Below are 22,243 nucleotides of genomic sequence, written 5' to 3'. Positions count from 1 at the left end.
ATTAGCTAGTTCTGTTATTTTACAGTTTCACCGGATTTTTTCTTTTTTTTTTTCTAAGGCAGAAGGGTATATCTTAAAGAAGGCACAGAGGTCATCTCTTGCAGGCATTAAATAGCTTTGAGCGGTCGTGATTCGCATGGCGATTTGGTTCGATCGCCGCGCGCGCTGCCGCGTTTGGACTGCTAATTATTAGCCGCGCGTCGCGACCTTGCTCTCGATTTTTACGCCAGACGTCCCCATCCCTAACCTCCCCGAAGAACAGACACTTCCTTTTCATAAAACTCAACTCTGAATTGAAAAAATATTTGAAAAAATAAAAAAAATATAATTTAACGAAATATTAAATTTCAATAAAATCATAAGTTTATAAGATATGTTCCTGTATAAGTTTGTAAATTCTGGTTACAAACTGGAGCTTGTCATGAAGTGATTGAATATAGGTCGTGAGGCGCTGTCAAAGGCTTAGTAATGCAGACTAAATAGAACCTAAATGGAAGTCCTGCAAAATTAAGCACCGAGTGTAGGACTTCAATTGACTCGCTTCCGTCGTTCTCTAACTAGTTATCTCGAGCTGTAAGTCTCTCAGTAGCATTACGAACTTGTATAGGTAGTGTCATACTTATGGAATGGAACATATCTTATAAACTTATGATAAAATCTATATCAAAACTACCCACTTTACTTCGGTCTAACCACGCTTTTTGGTTAAAAAAAACCCCCTCTTAATATTTATTTATTTATTTATTCATTGATTAATTAATTAAATCACATAATTAAAAAAACTTTCTAATTACGCGGCTAATCACTTTCTGTCGTGATTAAAAAACGCCGGCCGCTATGTACTACGATAATTGGGTAAACATTACGATGATTTAATCGTAAGTAAACAAAACCCTAGATACGATTTTGAACTTGAATTTAATTTCTTAACGGATTCGTACATTCACGGTGTCACTAAGTTTATTTTAATTATAATATTTGAAAACTTAATTTCTGTTTTGGCATACTATTAGCCCTTAGCTTTGGTTGGTGGTTAATTCTTCTGGCGTTATGCCTAACGTTCCTATGTCCCTTTTAGCTAAAAAATAAATAACAGGTTTCGAGTAGTCCTTCGGCTATCACCCTCAATTTTCAAAATAAAAAAAAAATTTAGGGAATTCTTTTTTTTTTTTTTTAATTTTTGGAAAAGGAAAGCGGTAAGGAAGACAGCTGGAAAAACGTATACGGACGGCATGTTGTTTAAAAGGGGAAGGTTGATTTTATTCGTTAATTTTTTTAAAAAATTATCTCGTTAGTGTATCCATAAGTAACATAGTAATTAGAAGTATGTTTGGTCGCGTACTACGAAATAATTATTTGAAAAGTTAGTGGAAAAATCCGGGAGTTTTTCAAAATTCCACCTAAAATTTGACAGAAATATTGTGAATTTTTTAAAGGGAGTTATGGAAATGTTTTTTCAAAATTGTCGTATACTAGAAAATCATGGAAAAATCCGGGAGTTTTTCAAAATAGCACCATATATTGGTAGAAATATTATGAAATTTTTTAAAGGGGGTTATGGAAATGTTTTTGAAAATTTTCGTATGCTAGAAAATCGTGGAAATATCCGGGAGTTTTTCAAAATTGCACCAAAAATTGGTAGCGAATTATGATTTTTTTGTTTTTTTAATTTTTATTTTAATTAGGCGGTTTTAAAATTGTGGAGAAAAATGCTGGATTATCAACGTTAATTATGCGAGGAATTTAAAGAATTCATTGAAAAATCCAGGAGTTTTAAAATTTTTAGTGAAATTTGCCTGGAAATTAAACGAAACCAAATTTTAAAGTTATATACAAAACCATAAAAAGTAAACAAAAATTAAGATAGTTATACTGGAAAGAAAACTCATGGAATTTTCCTTGGAATAAAGATTACCACTTAATTCTAGCTTATAAAATTGGTAAAATATAACTCTCCTTTTAATTTTACTTGACAATATAGTTGCTTCGATGAAAAGTTTGACTTCCTGACATGATAATCATAACCATATATAAAGCAGATGCGATGAATTATGAAAATGAGGAGGGGTCGGCATCAAAGGGGGAGGGGTGTAAAGGTGTAGACCCACACGCTACATAACGTGGTGTAAAGATCTCTGAAGGTTTTGACGCGAAATGTTTGAATAAGCAAGTGACACTTCAAAAAAAAGTGAAGTTTTCAAAAATGACAACTGACTCTATAATTAGGCGACGACTGAACTTAGTAATTATCGAAAACTAACTCGGAAGTTACAGCCCCTCAATTTCAACACAATGTCACTTATCATAATTTAAATTTAAATTAAACACCGATTTTAATTAAATTATAAAATCATTTATTAATTAAAAAAACATGATTCTTCGTAGGTACATCGTTTTGAAGTAATTTGATCATAGCATGTATTTTCACTATTTTTGGCAAATCACATGCACTAAATAACATAACCCCGTGTTATAAAATATAATTTTAAAGGTTTTTTTATCAAATATTACTGTAAAGTGCAGAATAGTATAACCTTATGTTTTAGCTGTTAGGTTAAATGAGGTAGAAACTTGCCTTTTTTCCGACTTTTCCAAAAAACTTGAAACTGCATGCCGAACTTTGAGGGGAGATAACTTAAAAACTAAACTGCTTGTGGTTCTTTTTTAAGGTAGTCGTGGGGTTGGATAGTTAACGCCCTGTAAAGGAACACACCTGTAAATAAGTCTGGGGAGGTTTTGGTTTAGTTTAGTCTACAGTTTGAGATTTTTATTTTAATGTTGCTAGTAGCTTTGTGTAACTTCAACAGGGTTCGTAAGGAACCTGGATAAGTCAGGGATTTTCTGCCAACCCTGGTCAAACAGGACATAAATCTGCGCCATTTTGTAAGATGGTTGCCTATTAATCTAACAACATGAATTGAACTGGTATGGAAATTAAATTTTAGTTTACTCAATTAAATACACTTGGTTTAAAAAAAATAAGAGAAATGAGGCAAATGTCCAACAAATTTTTGGATCTCACCTTAAAGACATCTTCCCTAGTTCCGCTCGTTTCCATAGTCTTAAACCAAGGCTTAACAGGTATTTTTTCAGCGTTAAGCGAATCGCGCGGTTAAACTTTTAGAGTTGGGGATCATGTATAGGGGCCGCTAAAAAACTATATACCCAAGTTAGCAGCGTGCTTTTTTCCCCCACCTAACCTTCGTTTGATTCAATGGAGTGGAATTTGTAGGCAGGGTGAGGATAGTTAATCTTTGACTAACACTCCATCCATGGAAGCTCGGCATGCTTGCAACCAGTCTAAAAAGGAACTTGCCGATGGTAAAAAAGAAAGAAAGAAAACCCTGTAAAATGTTAAATTGGAAGTGTATATTCCTTTTATTTATTTTTTTAAAGACAGACTGTATATATTTCCCAATTATAAACCTCTACAGATCGCACCCTCTTCCACTGAGCTGTATTCAAAATATATAAATATAAAGGTAAATGCGTTGAAGCTTATAAAATAATTTTAGCAATAATACAATGCTAATTTAATTACACACTTCGTACCTTGTTTAGAGGGTGCCACCATTTTCCAATATGGCTTCCCTATATAAAGTAGTTACGTAGATACATACAGTCATCAGTTAGTCAGTGATTCACAATTAACTACTTTCTTGTTTAAAACCGAGTATAATTTTACGCTTTCTTGAGTCACCTTAACCTTGGCCTTTCTTTTTGATAAAATACCTCATTGTAAACAAGGATATACCTTGATAACAATAAGTGAACTAAAATACTTTAGGTAGAAACGTATATATACCTGCATGCGTACCTACGTAGTTAAGTTTATCAAAAGATGGTATCAAAAATGTTATAAAAACATTTTTTCTTGGCGCACTCGGCATCGATGTCAAGGTTGGCGCGTGCTAGGTCGTTCTCTTCCGTCAAATCTAGGCCACAAAAACTTTGAAATATCCCAACGAGCTTTGGCGGTACGACTTTCTCTCGAATAACTGAACAACCTTCCTAAGAAAACACGCGCTGGATTCTTGAAAACTGGTCCCTTAAATGTAGTTAAAACCAACTAGATAAGGAGGAAGGTTTTAGACTTTTAGGCTGCTACTCAACACTCTTAAAAACCAAAGATTCAAAAACTATATACTCGGTTAAACTTCTGGCAAAGGGATTCTTTAATAATTTTTCAAGGATTTCCTATTAAAAAAATATAAGGTTGAAATTTTCTTGGATAAATTTTTTCTTAGGAAATTGTAAACACTATGTACTACTTTTACTTAGGCTTAGTTTATATCGAGAATTAGTAAATTTTCCAAGGAATATATTGCCTTTTTGCAAAAGGGAGAATTTAAAAAAGGAGTCGAAGCTGTTCAGGAGACTTTGGCAATGCGAAACACGATGTATCTCAAACGAGCTCTCTAATACTTGGCTTGCCAGAGTAGGTTCCGATCACGTGACAAATCTAGCGTCTTCCAACCACAAGTAGATCAAGAGCAGACGCACCTGAACTCAATCACTACTAATGATCACGTGGTTTTTAGACAGCTACATCTTTCGCCTTTAGTAGTTTTGACTCCCTTTCTTAATTCTCCCTGGTCAGATAAAAAACCGACTCCCTTTCTTAATTCTCCCTGGTCAGATAAAAAACCGACTCCCTTTCTTAATTCTCCCTGGTCAGATAAAAAACCTCGCGAGAAATTCTTTCTTTATTTTGGTATCGATTACGCGTGTAGCACGTGCTCGGTGCCCGAAACTTTTGCGGTTGCAATACGACAATATTCTGGGCAAGAATGAATTTATTCGTTATAACACGCTATGAGCTTGAAATAATATCTGCGAATGGTATCTTTTATACTTCCTTTTTAATTGTGGACCCAATTAAAAGGATAGAGAGAGAAAGAAAAAAAAAGACTAGGTTAAAATTTTAAAAGTACAGTATTATCTTTCTTACGTAAGTCGACCATATCACGTTACGCCGCTAGGGCTATTTTTTTAAAAAAAAATAAGATTGGTATTTCTTTATATGTTGCTTCATATTTCTAATACACCAAGAAGATAAGAATCTAATATCTGTATCTTGAGCAAGTATTTGACTGATTCATCAACACCAGCCCGAACCCAGTTTGCTTTATTTATGAAGCTATAGTTTTAGCTTCTGGGACGCGGTTAGTTGTATACTCCGACTTTTACTCGCTCTTGGTATCACCACCTTCTCCAGAAATACCCTATTATTTTCAAAACCCCAAAATCAAAGTTTAAAATTAGAACTTTAACAACTTATTATTGTTTTAAATTTAAGTAACCTTGGTTTACAGTTACACTTTTGCGAGTATTTTTCTATCGAATTTGTTTTAACTTTTTTTGCAGCATTTTTGAAACCAAAATTCTGCTATAGGGGTGTAATGGAACTTACAGGGAAAACCGCTATTAAAAAATAAAATAAAGAAAAAAATACTGACTTTTCTTTGATAATGCAATCTACGTGTTAACTTTCTAGTTGTATGTTCTAAGCAACAGATCTCGAAATTTTTCGGTATATAGTAGGAAATCTCGCCACTTGAAATCTATTTGGCCTTCGAAAGGGTTAAAATTATTTTGCAACTCTCTCAACTCAAACTTGGGATTTATAAATTACTTTGGCAATAGATCAAATTGTTAGATAAATTTAAACTAAATTTCCGCAATTAATTTTTTTTTCAATATTTAGGTAATTAAATTTAAGGTATGTTTGCAATAACAAGTGATTTAAAACAAACCTTTTGTTTTTAGTTTGTTTTTAATAACACAGAGTAGTGACATTTAGTGTTATTTTTCCATAGGGTAAGATAGTTGACTGCCATTATTGCGTCGAGGCTTTGAAAAATTGGTTTTTCAGTTCTTTAATTTTGAGGTAAATAAATTACTTAACTGTTTGTATTGTTTCGAAAACCTTGTAATTACAATCTCAGTAATGATAACTTTGTTAAGCTATGATAGAATTACTGTTTTAAGACGTACAATGACCATTAAGATCCGGGACCATTTACCTACGGTGTCATTTTAATTGTCTCATTTGCATGTCGCGAGGCGGTCTACAAAGATACTTAACAATAGTTTAAGGTTCTTGGAATGAAGTCACTTTTATGAGAGTTTAATTACGTTTAACTTCTGATTACAGTTGTTAGTAGGCGGTAACAGACGCGAGTACTTGAACCAAGTGACATTAACATTTACTTATCGTTAAGGACTATATTAAAGACCGAAGTTAATTAATTAAAGTTAGATACATTCGAGCCTGCGATGATGAACGCTATTTCAGCTAACTGCCATTTTTCAAGATGGCTGCCGATTAGAACCAAAATTTACGCAAAATTTCAGCGCAATCGGTTTAGGTTATCCAAGATTGAAGCCGATTTGAAATAGGGACCATAACGAACTTGTACACAAAATTTATTCAGATTTCAATATAAATTTCGTGAATGTTTTGGTGACTTTGATAGTCACGTGTAAGGTTACCAATACCCCGGTACGCCATAGAAAAAATTCCTATTTCTTCTTTGTTAATCCGTCTTAACCAGTCGCCATTTTGTTTCTCGACTTTCGATTCGAATTTCACAACCATCGCGCACGTATTATTTCGCGAGCTCGCAAAACCCCGCCAAAGTTTATAGAGAAAACGCGTTTAATTTCGCGTTTAATTGACACCAAAGTCAAAGGCTATTACCGTGAAATTCGAATATAACCCATTTCCTACGGTATTCGCCTTTAATCAATGGTCGAAGGGCTTATCGAGAAAACGTATCTCCGTAGCACCTGCCACCTTCTTGGATCACGTACGCGGTTCGGGTCTTTTACGGTCCGACGTCTGACTATATAAGATAACGGATGGTCCAGTTCCCATTAGCCCACTTTGTTGATTCATTCGCCTATAAGATTAGGCTTAGTTTATAACTCTTTAATGCGAACGCTTTTTCATTAACTCATAGGGCACGCGCGTTTCGACTGTATCTGTACGTAATAACCCCCTCCCCCAACAACCCCGTCTAAGGACATGGTCGAAAGTATACCTTGCTTTTCGTGATAAACTTACCTCAGCGTGCATGCGTTTTTGTCTACGGAAAATCGAGGCTCTTTTTCTTGCTTTTTTTGAACATGGAAAACGAATTTTTCTTTTTCTTCTCTCTCTCAAATTCTACTTTAATTTGTACCCTAGTTTACGGAACGAATTTTAGGTTTTTAGTCTATTTCGAATCCTTACGTAAGTATTTTAAATTAAAATACTAGTGCCATTTTGAACTCTTTCTTAAAACAGGGGTTTGTTTATGAAGAAATAGGGCAAGACCTAGGGGTTCGGGGACCCAACCTCGTGGAACGCAATCTAATGAACCCTTCCCCTGGTGTTAATTACTGATTTCTCAATATTGAAGTTTGTTAACATTAACAAACATACCAACAACTTTCTTATAATTTACTACAAATTCATATTTTTATTTCTCGCTCGCAATTATAAATTACAATTTAATGAACTTGACTCGTTATCAAGTATTTACCCTAGACCTTAAAAACACGATAAATAATTTAGATAAATGTATCAGTTTCTGTCTGTAAACCTTTCAAGTCTACCGGATGAGGTCGAGGGCTTTAACATTTCAACCAAACTATGAATACGTAATTAGATATTAAAAATAACACAGTTGTCTCGCCAATTTACGTCACAGCGTAATTGAAACAACTGAAAGATAAAGTAATAAACTTTTCTAGACGAAAATATTTCCCGTTACATTAGCAATGACCGATAATTTAACGCAAAATCGGTAAATAAGTAAAACACACGAGCTATGTACTGATCTTAAAGGTGATTATGCCGATAGTCTCGCCCGCAAAACCTAGACATACATATCAACGATAGAGTTAATTTTACATCTTTATTTATGTCGTAATATCAAACGCCACTGAGTTTTCATAATAGTTTTGGAGAAAAATTTGCGTATGGATTTCTTATCAGTCTATATTTACTTGTTAAAACACGCGTTTTTTTGATAAGGGGAAATCGTCTAGCCCTCATAGAAACATTTTAATCCCTAAAGAATGATGAGATGCCCGGGGTTTATTTAGATTAACCTCGTACGAGTGGGAGAGTTATGGATGAATGGTAATCGACGCTTGTAAACCCAGAACCCAATCTAATTTACCTATTTTGGAAGCTGAACACTATAGTTTAATTTGAGGGAACGTTAATTTAATTATTTTAATTAGTAATATTTTCCCAACTATTACCATCTTGGTCAAAATGACATCCCGAAACATAAATGCAACCTATTGTTGTCAGTTACTTGTGAGTTCAATTCATTCGCTATCTGGAACAGAGTAATTCTGTTCAATTCGGATCATTCAGTTCCAAATATGAGATGCTCAACTCTGAAACGCTGTTAGAGTTAAGAAATGGGTGTGGAAATTTCTCTAGCCCCTTAAATGCATTGTTCGTTAATTTCTGTTGATACCTATAGAATAGACGACTGTATGGTAATCCTTTGGTGTGAATTTAATTGAAATAGAGTTTAAATGAAAATAATTACTGCCAAAAGGTATAGATAGGGCTTAAGACGTAAGATCTTTCGCGTTTGACGCGAGAAAAACCTCCAAACTTTGTCAACTATATTTGTAAGGGTTTTAAGTTGGCTGGCGCACCTTGTTTGCGCAGAGACGTAATCGAGCACGGAATAGGTGAAAGTAGTGCCAGTTGGATAGAAAAATAAAAACATTGGATTGAAAGAACGATTAACATCGGTTGGTTCTTATCTGTCTCGGGAACTTGGCAAAAGAAATATACAAAAAGAAAAAAAGCTAAAATAAAAAATTGGGATTACGTTATGATGACTTATTAGACGTCGCGGGGGCGCAGACGGTCAATTTTTATAGGGTTGCTTCCATATTCGGTGAAATATGTAACTTGCACTCGTGATACCGCTAACAGCCGCGCGCGCTTAACTTAACCAGACACATTTCTAGACGAATGTTGATGTCTAGTCCCGAATAGTGACTTTTTTTAAAATAAAATAGGGCTGTTAAAAATTATTGCAACGGTGTTTGGTTGCTTGCCTGCCTGCCTGCCTGCCTTTACGCGTCTATGACTCTAAAATATATTTGTAAGATTATAATTTTTATTTTAAAAGTTTCAAAAAATCAGGTCAAGTTCTACCGCACTGCCTAGTAGGTCAGTTCAAAAACTTGAAGTCGTAGATGTTTTATAATTGAACTTAAGGGTCTCCATAGGTGACGTATTTCAATAAGTATGCCCCGGTTTGTTTTTGAGAATCCTGAAGGTCATTCCTGTCCTGATACGGGGTTGTCAGGGGTCAGGGGGAACAAAGGAAAGTCAGGGAAAACAAAAATTTGTCGGGGAAAACACGTAAAGGTTGGGGAAAACACGTAAAGGTCGGGGAAAACACGTAAAGGTCGGGGAAAACACGTAAAGGTCGGGGAAAACACGTAAAGGTCGGGGAAAACACGTAAAGGTCGGGGAAAACACGTAAAGGTCGGGGAAAACGCGGAAAAGTCGGGGAAAACGCGGAAAAGTCAGGGAAAACGCGGAAAAGTCAGGGAAAACGCGGAAAAGTCAGGGAAAACGCGGAAAAGTCAGGGAAAACGCGGAAAAGTCAGGGAAAACGCGGAAAAGTCAGGGAAAACGGGGAAAAGTCAGGGAAAACGGGGAAAAGTCAGGGAAAACGGGGAAAAGTCAGGGAAAACGGGGAAAAGTCAGGGAAAACGCGGAAAAGTCAGGGAAAACGGGGAAAAGTCAGGGAAAACACGGAAAAGTTAGGATGTCTTCATTTTAGTTGGGAAAATGTCTGAAGTCATTTTACGAAAATTACAATTACGTTGCAATAAATATGATTTGAAACGTTAACAAAAGAGTTTAATTATAAAAAATGTTCAACACTTTTGGCCTATAACTCATGGAAAACCCGGAAAGGTCATAGAATTTGAATTTGACCCTTTTTGTGTTACAACCTTGGGATACTAATCTTTAATTTCCCTTAAGTTATACCTAATTAGTGTTTCCCTTTTAATTTTGTCTTGCACGGACAATTCCCTTACTATTAGCCCCTACGGCAAACGCGTACTTACGCGTGCATTATGGGGTTATATAGGCAAGGCAATTTTTAAATTAAAAAAAAAACCAAATATCAGAAATGGAACTAAGAGAAAAAATGAATATCATTTCCAACAATTAACAAGAAATAAAAAAGCAGTGAGTCATTTAAATCACTCTAGATGAAGTTTTATTTTTTTTTACACAATAGTTTATTGAACTTTGAAGGCTCGAAAGGTTTCTAGTGTATTCTGCCCTAAATGACTGGAATATTATCTCTCAAATTAACGTTTTTATTCCCTCCCCCCCTTTTTGTCGCGTTGTTTTGTAACTGTTTACCAATAATCCAGGGTTATAACTAGCAGGGTTTGTACAGATAACTTATTTTTTGAACAAAAATACTCGCGGAAAATCATGGAAAATTATTGGAAGCCAGAAGGCACTCCTCGCCTGGAAATTTATTAAAAGTTCGCTTAAAAGGAATAGCAAATTAAATTTTTAGTAAATTTATTTTGCAAAATTTCGTACGAACCCTGTAACTAAATGACAAGGAACTAATTTCCATATCAATCAATGATATGCTAATATTTGGTTCATCGAAACTTTCTAGTTGCGTTGAATTAATATAGCTGCAGTTCCAATATATTTGTAGATGCGTTTTAACTCTAGTTAAGTTCCCAAGGATTTACGGGTCAAATATCTTATTTCTAAAACAAAAAAATGAAAAAAATAAATCGAAACACGTACCCTGACGTGCGATACTAGCTTGTAATAAAGTCAGAAAATTCGAAATGCGTGCCACAGAAATATTAATTATTTTTGTAGACCCCGTTATTAAAGTGAGGGTGAAAATGAATTTGAAGCTATTTTCTACCAAGGTTTTAAAGAAATATTGCTGGTAAACGTTTAATTGGTTGACCTTCTAAAGGCAACATTTTCTATTGGTTGACCTTCTAAAGGCAACATTTTCTATTGGTTGACCTTCTAAAGGCAACATTTTCTATTGGTTGACCTTCTAAAGGCAACATTTTCTATTGGTTGACCTTCTAAAGGCAACATTTTCTATTGGTTGACCTTCTAAAGGCAACATTTTCTATTGGTTGACCTTCTAAAGGCAACATTTTCTATTGGTTGACCTTCTAAAGGCAACATTTTCTATTGGTTGACCTTCTAAAGGCAACATTTTCTATTGGTTGACCTTCTAAAGGCAACATTTTCTATTGGTTGACCTTCTAAAGGCAACATTTTCTATTGGTTGACCTTCTAAAGGCAACATTTTCTATTGGTTGACCTTCTAAAGGCAACATTTTCTATTGGTTGACCTTCTAAAGGCAACATTTTCTATTGGTTGACCTTCTAAAGGCAACATTTTCTATTGGTTGACCTTCTAAAGGCAACATTTTCTATTGGTTGACCTTCTAAAGGCAACATTTTCTATTGGTTGACCTTCTAAAGGCAACATTTTCTATTGGTTGACCTTCTAAAGGCAACATTTTCTATTGGTTGACCTTCTAAAGGCAACATTTTCTATTGGTTGACCTTCTAAAGGCAACATTTTCTATTGGTTGACCTTCTAAAGGCAACATTTTCTATTGGTGGTTACGCTTCCAAAGGCAAAATGCTTATTGGCTTTCTTCCAAAACCTAAAATTCAATTGGATGCCCTTACAAAAGCTAATTTTATTTAAAAATAAAATCAAATCTTACTAAATCATAATAATAATAGTAATAAATAAAATAAATCCCCTGAAATTTAAACATCAAAAATTAAAAAAAGAAATATTCATAAATAATCATTTATTATTCCCTTATTCTTTCTCATCGTGCTTATCTCCAAAAAACAACACACTTACATCGTGTTTTTTCACGGCGGCGCACGGAATCCTAAAATCGTACAACTTCATTTAAATAATTGAAATTCATAAAAAAAGAGAGAAAAATTTACGAAAGCTAAACATATAATTTATTTTTTTTTTATTTTATTTTCAAAAATGGGGTCACTGAATTAAGATTATCTAAATTATTTTAATGGGTAAAAAAAAATGCAAATGCAAATTCAAGTTCAATACCGTCTAATTCCAATTTTAAAAACTTTCACGCGCGCTTTATAGATGGAAATGCTAATTAAATAAAAAAAACTACCTTTTAATTAGGTGTTAAAATTCCGATACTTCGTCACGCGCGAGATAGATAGAGAAAAAAAAAATAATGAAATTAGCAAGAATGCTAATGAACCTCAGACGGAGTTGAATAATAGCTTTTAGCTAAGGTAATTATTATACTTCAAGAAACGTAAAACAAATAACTCATTTACGGAAATGAAAATTTAATACTTTGAAATTAAATGTATTTAATGTGAAATTTAGAATTTTATGATGGAATTTATGGCAATTTTTTTTTTCCTTTTTGAATTTAAATTTATGGTGTTCTTAATTTAATTATTATGATTATATACTTTCCTCGGTGTTACGTTTAATGTAACTGATTTTTAAATGCCATTAAGATTCCAAGTTGTACAGGGTGTGTCTTTAAGAAAGGGTGGCAGGACCAAAGTACAGGGTGATTTTGAGTTGAACATGTAATAATTAGAGTGTTTTAAAGCTGACCCCTCTAATAAAATTAGAATTATCTTTCAGATTTTTACTTAAATTTTAAAATACTCCAATGATCATAAATTCTTTATGGTGGTCAAAATGTCATGAACATTTTTAACTCAAAATGCCTCGTAGAACATGTAGAAAGTGCCAACACCTATTAAATTACTAAAATTTGTTATCTGATAATTTTCACTGTATTTCTGAACATATGATCATATATGATCTGTCATTTTGAAGTTCAAATACCGCGTTGGCTAATACACTTAACGTGTTGTCATATTGGTAACGAGTATACACGTCAGTCACGCCATAAGTAAAGGTTTTAAACCACTTGTACGGTAGAAGTACGTATTATATTATGAAATGTTTTTCGAAAAATTTCCAATTTGTATTTTTGACGAAATATTTAACCTGTGTATATTTTTCATAACCCAAGTAACACTCGCAATGTCAGAAAAATATATTGAGAAATCTGTTTCAATATTTTTGTAATATATTTAAATTTAATTTTAATTAATGCGGTTTACGCCTCGCGTTGTCCGAATTGACATTTTATCTTCGATTAACTCGTCTGTGTGTGTGTGTGTGTTCGACAAACTTCGATTTTAATTAATCGATTAATTCTTTATCAATATTATTATAATAAGTTCATAAGATATGTTCCATAAGTTTGTCACTGGTTACAAACTGAAGCTTATCATGAAGTGACGCCTGGTGAGGCGCTATCAAAGGCTTAGGACATACAGACTAAATAGGACCTAGATGGAAGTCCTGCAAAATTAATTAACCGAGTGTAGGACTTCAATTCTCGCTTCCGTCGTTCTCGAACAAGCTCGAGCTGTAAATCTAGAACTAGCACTACGAAGTATATGAAGTGTCAAACTTATGGAAGGAACATATCTCATAAACTTATGTTATTATTCTCGTAATTATTTCAACGAAAACTCAAAATGAATTTTTTAATTTAGAAATGCGCAATCAATGGTTTCCAAGTTACGTCATGGAGAGATCCAATAATTACGATTCGTGAGTCATGAAGATGTGACGTCATCTTCTCCTATATATTTCACGGCCCGAATTTTCCATACAAACATTATGGTAAGATTTTAATTTTATTCTGATTTATTTATTTATTGTTTGTTTGTTTGTTGACGTATGATCGAGTTAGTATAGAGAGGGGAGGGGTACGCCGAGTGTCATTGTTAATTCAGAATAACGTAGGATTAAAATTATTAGTTTATACGTAATTAGTATTGTGGCTATATGATAATCAAAGCTGCTGCTTGCTGTACGCTATACGCTTCTAGAATTTCAAAATCCAAAAAACTTTCTTTATCTGAAATTTATCGAAACTTTACTGACATCTCAATGAGAGTGAGAGAATTAATAATTTAGATTTAAAGGGAGTATAAACGTTTTTTCCTTTTTTTTTCTGTAAGAAAGTTGACATCCTTCAAGATTTCATTTATTTTAGAGATAGGGGTAACCTTTGATTGAAAGATAAGATAGATTATAGCATAATATACTTCGTTTCCCTGGTGATAAGGGTGTGCGCGCACCTTTGTATCGGTGACTGTTATCAGTAATGATTAGCCGATTAGTATAAATGCATTCTTCGAAAATTTGAGCAGTGATAACTTTAGCGTAATTCTAACTTCGCGTTAGATGGTTAGGTGTTTGTTGAAAGGTGCTAAAAAATCCATTAATTTAGTTAGAAATTTAATTGTGCTTAGTTTAAAGGGGATGTGACAGATAAAGTAGAAGGCGCCAGGTTAACATGACACTAACCCTTTACTCGATAGCTATCACTTAAGAAAACACTGTAACCACGCTTGCGAGATTTATAAACTCGCCCCATTTGCACGTGGCCATAAAAGCCTTGGCTATAACTAAGAATAACTACTACGTTTCCTTAGGTTCAATCATACTTTATTAACTAACAATTTAAATAATAATTAAATACCGACTTGTATTTAATACAACTAAAGAACTTTAACATAATTACTATTTACGATGAAGTCCAATACCAGGGCAAGACGCCCTATGCTCGAGCATACTACTACATTCTAGTGGTGTAACCTTACACCCCTGGAGTAGAAACTCAGGAGGTTCCCTAATTACTACGGAAGGTTACAACACGCTTAAAGTGGTCATGTTAAATTCAAAAGACATTATTTAATTTTAAGTGCATCTTTTCCGATACAAGTCCTTGAAAAAGGTTGGGAAATTTTCTTGTAGGTCTAATATCTATGAAGTTTTCTCTCTCTAATCCTTTTTTCTAACTCGTTGACATGAACTGTAACCTCAGTATCACCCATATAGGCACCCTGTACAATATACCCATAGATATTAATACACACAAAAGTACCGAGATGCTATCAGTCAATATAAAAACCCTTACAATACACGTACGGGAAGTTTACAATAGAAAAATCATCGTGATAAAATTTTAAGGATGAGTTTGTAACGCTGTCAATACCTGGGACTCACAGTTAACTTTCTTTCAATGGAGGAACTTTGTACGGTGGTATAGTTTCCTATTGAAAATTTAAGCAGTTTGTCATATAAAATTAGGCCACTTTAGGAAAATGTATGGAAAAGGCCCCTAATATATTGAACTGGGGTATAAAAAAGAGGTAGTAACGTCAAAGAGGCCCAAGCCTTCCATATTATAATTGTGCCTTTTGCATTATGGACACACGAGAGGTTGGACAGTTTCTTCTTTTTTTTAAATAACCAGTCTTGTTTGTGAAGCCCCGTCTTTTTGAAATAAGGCTCTATTTAAAATTGCAAGTATCCGAGCTCTCTGTTTGATACTACAGAAATAAGGCAAATAGGAACCTTTTTTTTGGAAAAGGTCACAGAGATAGGGGATCAAACGTATATGGATAGGGTTAGAGGATCGTGCTCTCGCATTCAAAATATCATATTTTATCCGGACAAAAAATTGGGATTTAACAGCAAAATGCTTAAAAATATTGTAATATTGAAAAACAATTGGCTTATTATTATCTATCATCCTTTTTTATGCTAAACATAAATACAACTGTATATACTATAGTATATTATAGAACTAGAACCCCGTAGTCATTGTTAAAATAACATTGTCCATAAAAGAATAGTCTCCTATTACAAATAAGGGAGTATAGCGTATATATTGTTTGTTGTGTGTTATTTTATATCAATATATATATATAAATTTATTGTTTTAAATGAGCGGTTTAATATATATATTGATAAACAAATTGTTATACTGCAACCATAAGTTTATATAAGATACGTTCCTTCCATAAGTATGACACTACCTATACAAGTTCGTAATGCTACTGAGAGACTTACAGCTCGAGATAACTAGTTCGAGAACGACAAGCGAGAATTAAAGTCCTACACTCGGTGGTTAATTTTACAGTCCATTTAGTCCTATTTAGTCTGCATTAAGCCTTTGACAGCGCCTCACCAGGCGTATGTCGCTTTACCTCGAATCTCTGATCTACTTCAATCACTTCATGACAAGCTCCAGTTTGTAACCATCGACAAACTTACAGCCAACATATCTTATGAACTTATTCTGCAACTGAACTCCTGAATTCGATTCAGTTTAAAAGCTGACATGCGCAGTTGTTGTTATGGCCGCTTTTCTACAGGTTAAATTATATATAGTTCTATAACTCAAACCATAGAAGGTGTACAGGATAGTTATATACATTTGAAAATTAACCCATTTCATAGGATATATCTTTATTTGTTGACAATCATTAGCATTAATACCAATTTATATTTAGTAACAACTATCAATAGGAAACCACTTAAGTTTTTACTTTGCAAGTTTTACTTATTAAAAGTTAAATCAAATTTCCTCTCAGGAAATGAATGATATGTACAAAAGGCAGGTTTGTTATACTGGATCTATAGCTTTCTTTTTACCCCTCCAGTAAAAACTAAAAAAAAAATATATATAAAAGAAAAATAGGCTCTCGAACTGGAATACTGGATCATACGTATAGGCAGCTGAGATACTAGCTATAATATCTAATGGCAATTTTTCAAATAAAAAATAAGAAAGCAACTTCATGCATTTATGCATAAGGCCAATTATAAAGCTTTCTATACTTATATAGGGTCTAGATAGCTAGCTGCCTTAGACCGGGTCGGTCCCAATTAAAGGTAGTAAAAAATATATAAGGTAGAACTCTCTCTCTCTCTCTCCGATCGCTGTGTAAGAATGTCATACGAATATGTTCTTTTTTTTTTTTTTCTTAAGGAACCTTTGCTTGCTCTGTATCGCCGCCTGCATTTAGACAGACGACTAAAATTCTATGGGTATACTTTTTTGTTTTTTGGTATTGGGCCTGACTCAGGTTGGTTGGGTTCCCGGGGCAGATGCAAAATATAATATCTTGAATTACTATTTGGATCGGGCGTTCTCATTTTACATTTTCTTTGGGTCCGAATTGAAAATATTTTTTCGATTTTAGCTCCCTTGAAGATTTTGAGGTTTTTGGGTTTGTTTGTATGATACGTTCTGGGTTGATGGTGGTTTCGACGTTTTCTTTCATTAAATTATAATTACTACGAATTTCCCTGATTCTTTAGACCAATTAGGGTTGCTAGAAGTTATTAATTAATCATAGAGGTCATATTTAGTTTAATTATTTAACGAATTTAACTAATGTAGATGCCAAAAACGCAAAATTAAATTAAACCGTGCAGATTTTCATGGAGGATTCATAGCATTTACACAGGGAGGCCAGGCTTCAGGTGTTACACAAGGACGCCTGACTCACTGGGTGAGTCTAAAGCTGGGCCTCCATGCGTAAATGGTATAAATCCTCCTAGTCTGTAAACTATGTATTGATGTTAAATATGGTTTTAGTTAATTGGCTTAGAAGTAATTAACGGCACATGCGCCTGCGCTCTACTATCTTCCTTAGTTTCCATTATTTTTTAATTACGCTGATTTCAAAAACTCGAATTATTTTGATTTACGTTCGTTCAAGTAAAATATTTATATTTCAACTTAACGATCTTGTTTATTTAAACTATACGAAATGATATCGAAGTATCAATTGCAATGGCAGTTTTTCATAGCTCAAGGGGTCAAAGATTGGGGTGCCCAAAAATCTAGTCCCCGCGCGCACCTTTCGGCATACCAATATTAAGCCTAATAAAACTCCTAACTCCAAAGTTTCCCTTTTTAATCAACGGCCAGCCTGGCAGCACCGAACTACCATACTTAAATTTGAGAAATCGGCGGCCAACCTACGACTGGCCTGGGATATGGGGCTATCAGAGACATTGTGGCTATTTTTCTATATACGGCTGCCTTAGGGAAAACCTCGACCCTAAAACCTTACCCTTATAGACTGACTCGCGTCTGATGGCCATAAGTTATAAACACCCATGAACTAAAATGGCCCAGGGCTAAAAATTGCCTCGATTATATATATCTATATATTTTTTTCTTTAGAATACCTCAGTGAGATTCCATATAATATGGGCGTGTCGTATGGGGCATCGAAATCATTACTTTAAGATAGAAAATATTGTATAAGAGATACTTTCAAGTTTCGGTTTAGTTTAAAATTTGACCAGAATGTGTGGTAGGACCACAAAACCTTCATACATCAGCCCATCCTCCGCTGGATCTAGATGGTCTTAGTAGATAAAGGTGTGCCCCGTGATTTCACGATATATAGGTCCGAGTCAATGGTGTTATTATTAGGAAATTCATCATATTGCCTCGAGTTTTGACATTAGCCTGTTTACAAAATTTACTTTTGAGGTTCTTGTATACGCCTTGGGTCTTTAGAATTGGATGGCAGTGTATGGTCTACAATAATCATTTAGTTTAAATGTTTAGAACATTTAGGCGCTGGAAAGTGGTATGCATGGCGTTTTGAAAATATTCAGACAGATTTAGAGGGGATGATGTTTGCATCTTCGGAGAACTCCGGAGAGGATCGGTACATTTAATTATTTGCTGGTGCTTGTTATATATCATGGTAGTTTCAATATCTTAATAAACAGTTAAGAAATGATTACGTCTTTAACTGGCTAGTGTTCGTACATACTTGGAGAACCTGGAAATGTCAGGGAAATAAATTTTTCGCTAAAAATTCATGGAAAACTCGTTGAAATTAAATTTTTTTCTATAAAATTCAGGGAAATCAGAGAAATTTCTGAGACTTGAGTATAAGTTTGCCCTGAAGGGGTTGCTCCAACTAAATATAACCAATCGCTTAGAGTTATTACTCCATAAAACCACTCCCGCAGTTACTAGATGGCCTTCCACCTGGAATGATATATGGGGGAAAAACCTGGAAATATCAGGGAAATCGGTTTCCCAAAGGTTGTTCTGACATTACGCGTAAATTTTTGCGTTGTCAAGAGGCTCATACCAACCAACTATGAGGTTCAAAAATATTTTAGGGTTGTGAAACAACTTCCATTTCCAAGGGATTCTTCAAAGATTTACAAGCAGGGAGCTTTAAGTTTGTAAATAAAAGGAAGGAATAAATTCTCTTGGTTCACTGATGCGGGTTTAGAGACCCAATAAGGCGCTAGATTTAAAGATGGTACAGAGACCAATTCATTATTTGCTTGTGGAAAAACCAACACACAGGGGCATTTATCCAGTCCACCATCTTAGCCCGAGTTCACTATACACGCGGGAAACTATAGCCAACTCGCAGTGCCTCTAGCGGCGCTTCTTGGCTCTAGGGAAATAACCCAGGAAGGCGGTTGGCCCCACCTCTGTACTGTATGTTATAATGGAATGATCTATTAGAAACATATTTTGCTAAAAAGTTATTCCTACCTTTTAATATAGCTCCCTGATATACCATGTTGTTAACTCCTATATTTCTTATATTTTCTTTCTCTTTAGAGAGATTTTTTTCTATAAACTTAGTAGAGAATCGTCTATAAGCGCAGCGGTATAACCTTGGTAAATGGGCGTGGCCCAGGGGTCGCGGTGGACGGCCCAAACTAAAAATTACAGAAAGGCCCGCGGATCTAAAATAACTGAAAAAAGGACTATAGGTAACTAACTATACAGGGGAAAAAACTATACACCTTTTTTCGGCGATGGTGGTGGTAGTGGTGGTGGTGGTTAGGGTTTCTACCTGAAATATTTCAGTATGAAAGATGAAGAAGGGGAGGAGGCTTGAGGTTCCTGAAGAACACTATAACTTTTACGGGGAAGTTCAGAATCTTAAAAGAAGAAAAGAAAAGAAAAAAAAATGAATTAAAATTAAAGAGATGAAAAATTATTACGAGGGGATTTAAAAGGTTCCCATGAAATATCTAGATTGTTTAATTTTTGACAAGCAATTGCCAAACCTATTTAATGTAGAGCATTCTTATTCTTTTGCTTTTCCATAAACCCTTAAATGTCGTTTTTAAATATTTTAAAATTCGTCGTCTGCTACGGGAAAATAATGTAGGTTACTAAAGAGTACATCATAAGTTTATAAGATATTTTCCATGAGTATGATGCTAGAGACATACAGCTCGAACTAGTTCGAGAACGACAAGCGAGAATTGAAGTCCTATACACTCGGTGGTTAATTTTGCAGTCCATCTAGTCCTATTTAGTCTGTACTAAGCGGCCTTTGATAGCAGCGCCTCACCAGGCGTCTCTTTACGAGAATCTATGGCCTACCTCACTTCATGACAAGCTCCAGTTTGTAACCAGTGACAAACTTATGTACATATAAGGGTACTGTCGTGGCAGCCTTTAGTTTATTGGCTTAGTTCTACTCCCTTAAGTTAGCCGCATCATCAGTATTAGTAATAGTAAGGACACCATTTCATTATTGGTGCAAGAAGTTCAAAGATAGATATTACGTGGACATTCCCATAATTCCCAATGGGTTCCTTGATGCATCAAGGTTTTCTATAAGTAATGAATTTCTACACGATATAGGTACATCCAAAACGCGAGTTATACCATACGTATCAGAACATCAATCGGAATAATTATACCGAAATTACGTACAAAACCCTTACAATAAAAAATTGTAAGAATTTTCCTCAAATTTCTATCGAAATATAAAGAAAGTCTATTATTATATAGGAAGGGATTCTTAGTTCACAGGAAAAACGGACAGCGCCCAAAAAATTTCAATGTAATTCCATTTAATTCTTGATATCTCGCTGAAGAAACATACATTGTAAGAGCATTTCCATAAAAGATTACAATAATCAGGATAATCCCATACGATACGTACTCGGCTGTTATACAGCTCTTTATTATATCATTCTTAGCCGCGGCGCACGAGTATAAGATGAGAAGATGACACGATAGAATATATTAATCAGGCTTCATTCACGACTTAATTATACGCGCCGAAATGAAGAATTGAATATTAAGGTGTAGTCATGCTAAATTCTGACGAAGTTGTTTGAGTTTGTTTTTCACTTTTCAAAATTCAGTTTATAGAATTTTAAATTAATATTTGTGACTGAATAGTCTCTTTATCTCCAGAACCCTTTGATTTACAACGCTGATACGAAGTATCGAGGTTAATCTTTAGTTTTAGATGCTAAATAAGGATGGGATGCCATCTTTCAAAATGGCGGTTCACCTGCAGATGAGTTACTTAAACGTCCCTGACGCTGTCATAAATATTCTGACTATTTTAAACATACTTCTCAATTAAGTAAATTAGAAATTCAATTTGTCTCCTTAATAATGGAAAAACAGTTCTTAATATTAAATATCAGACGTCAATTTGTGGTAGGTTAATTGGAACAATCGTATTTATTACCGTTAGTTTATTATAACAAAGTTCCGAAAATTCTGATTTAAAAAACATCGAAAATAACATTCTAAAATAACGTTTTCGACAATTCATAGCCACTTCTTCGATATTTTACACGTTGCGCACCAGAAAGGATTTTAATATTAAGCTAAGCAGGCGCCAATAAAAAAATGTAATTGATGCGCTGGAGCATTTCGTGAAAAGGTGTGGCATTTCGGTTTCTAAAAACCGAGCCGAATAATGAAAGAAAATATGATGTCTTTTTATCCGCCTTTTGCACGGCCTAACGATCGAATTTATCCACCATGGTCCGTCGTGGTGTTAGGTTTATATAGCGATCTAACAGCTATCATCGTTGCCGACCGGGTGACGGATATAACGGGGGAATACCCATGGGACACACACCATCTCGCTCTATAGGCGGACGTACGTCGTCGGGCCTTCGTTTGACGTTCTCCTTCCTATGCGCCAGATCCGAGAGCGGTTCGAGCGCGCCGCGTTGTTATTACAGAACCTCGTGACGAGTCCATTTGCTTGATGGAGACCGGCCGACCAATATAGATACCAAATCTTTCTTTCTAATTTCATCTCACCATAAGTGACATATTTAACAATAAGTAACTCATTGTAAGGTTTGGATATTCCAAAACGAACCATGAACATTAATTAGCAAGTATCTTCATTAACGTATTGCAAATTTATCTAATGTCATATTTATGGTTGTTAAGTTACTTATGGCTCGTGAACTTACTGACGTTGTAACCTCTTAACTAATTGATATTAATTTGGTAGTGTCAAAAGCTGTAAACC

The 22,243-nt window shown here is 34.6% G+C and overlaps 1 protein-coding gene and 1 long non-coding RNA gene across 3 annotated transcripts in view; one reads left to right on the top strand and one right to left on the bottom strand.

Annotated features, from left to right (window-relative positions):
- LOC149705039 (POU domain, class 3, transcription factor 2-B-like) overlaps positions 1-22,243 on the top strand; it is a 49,440-nt gene that overhangs the window by 21,655 nt on the left and 5,542 nt on the right. The window contains exon 2 of one of the 2 annotated variants that reach the window (XM_089865219.1): positions 13,637-13,766. The exons of the other annotated variant lie outside the window; for it this stretch is intronic. Coding sequence (XP_089721345.1) covers positions 13,637-13,698 — 62 coding nt within the window. The 3' untranslated portion in view covers positions 13,699-13,766. The remainder of the gene's footprint in view (positions 1-13,636; positions 13,767-22,243) is intronic. 2 annotated transcript variants of the gene reach the window in all.
- Positions 3,176-3,685, bottom strand: LOC149705040 (uncharacterized). Its single transcript, XR_016381509.1, has 2 exons — positions 3,553-3,685; positions 3,176-3,455 (listed from the first exon to the last, which is right to left on the bottom strand). It is a non-coding gene; the product is annotated as an uncharacterized LOC149705040 (long non-coding RNA).

Source organism: Phalangium opilio, unplaced genomic scaffold (assembly GCF_054372755.1).
Source record: "Phalangium opilio isolate 3A_F unplaced genomic scaffold, DU_Popi_V2 ptg000014l_1, whole genome shotgun sequence".
NCBI lineage: Eukaryota > Metazoa > Arthropoda > Arachnida > Opiliones > Phalangiidae > Phalangium > Phalangium opilio.
The sequence above is the reverse complement of the archived record's forward strand: the minus strand, read 5'-3'. Positions and strand labels throughout refer to the sequence as shown.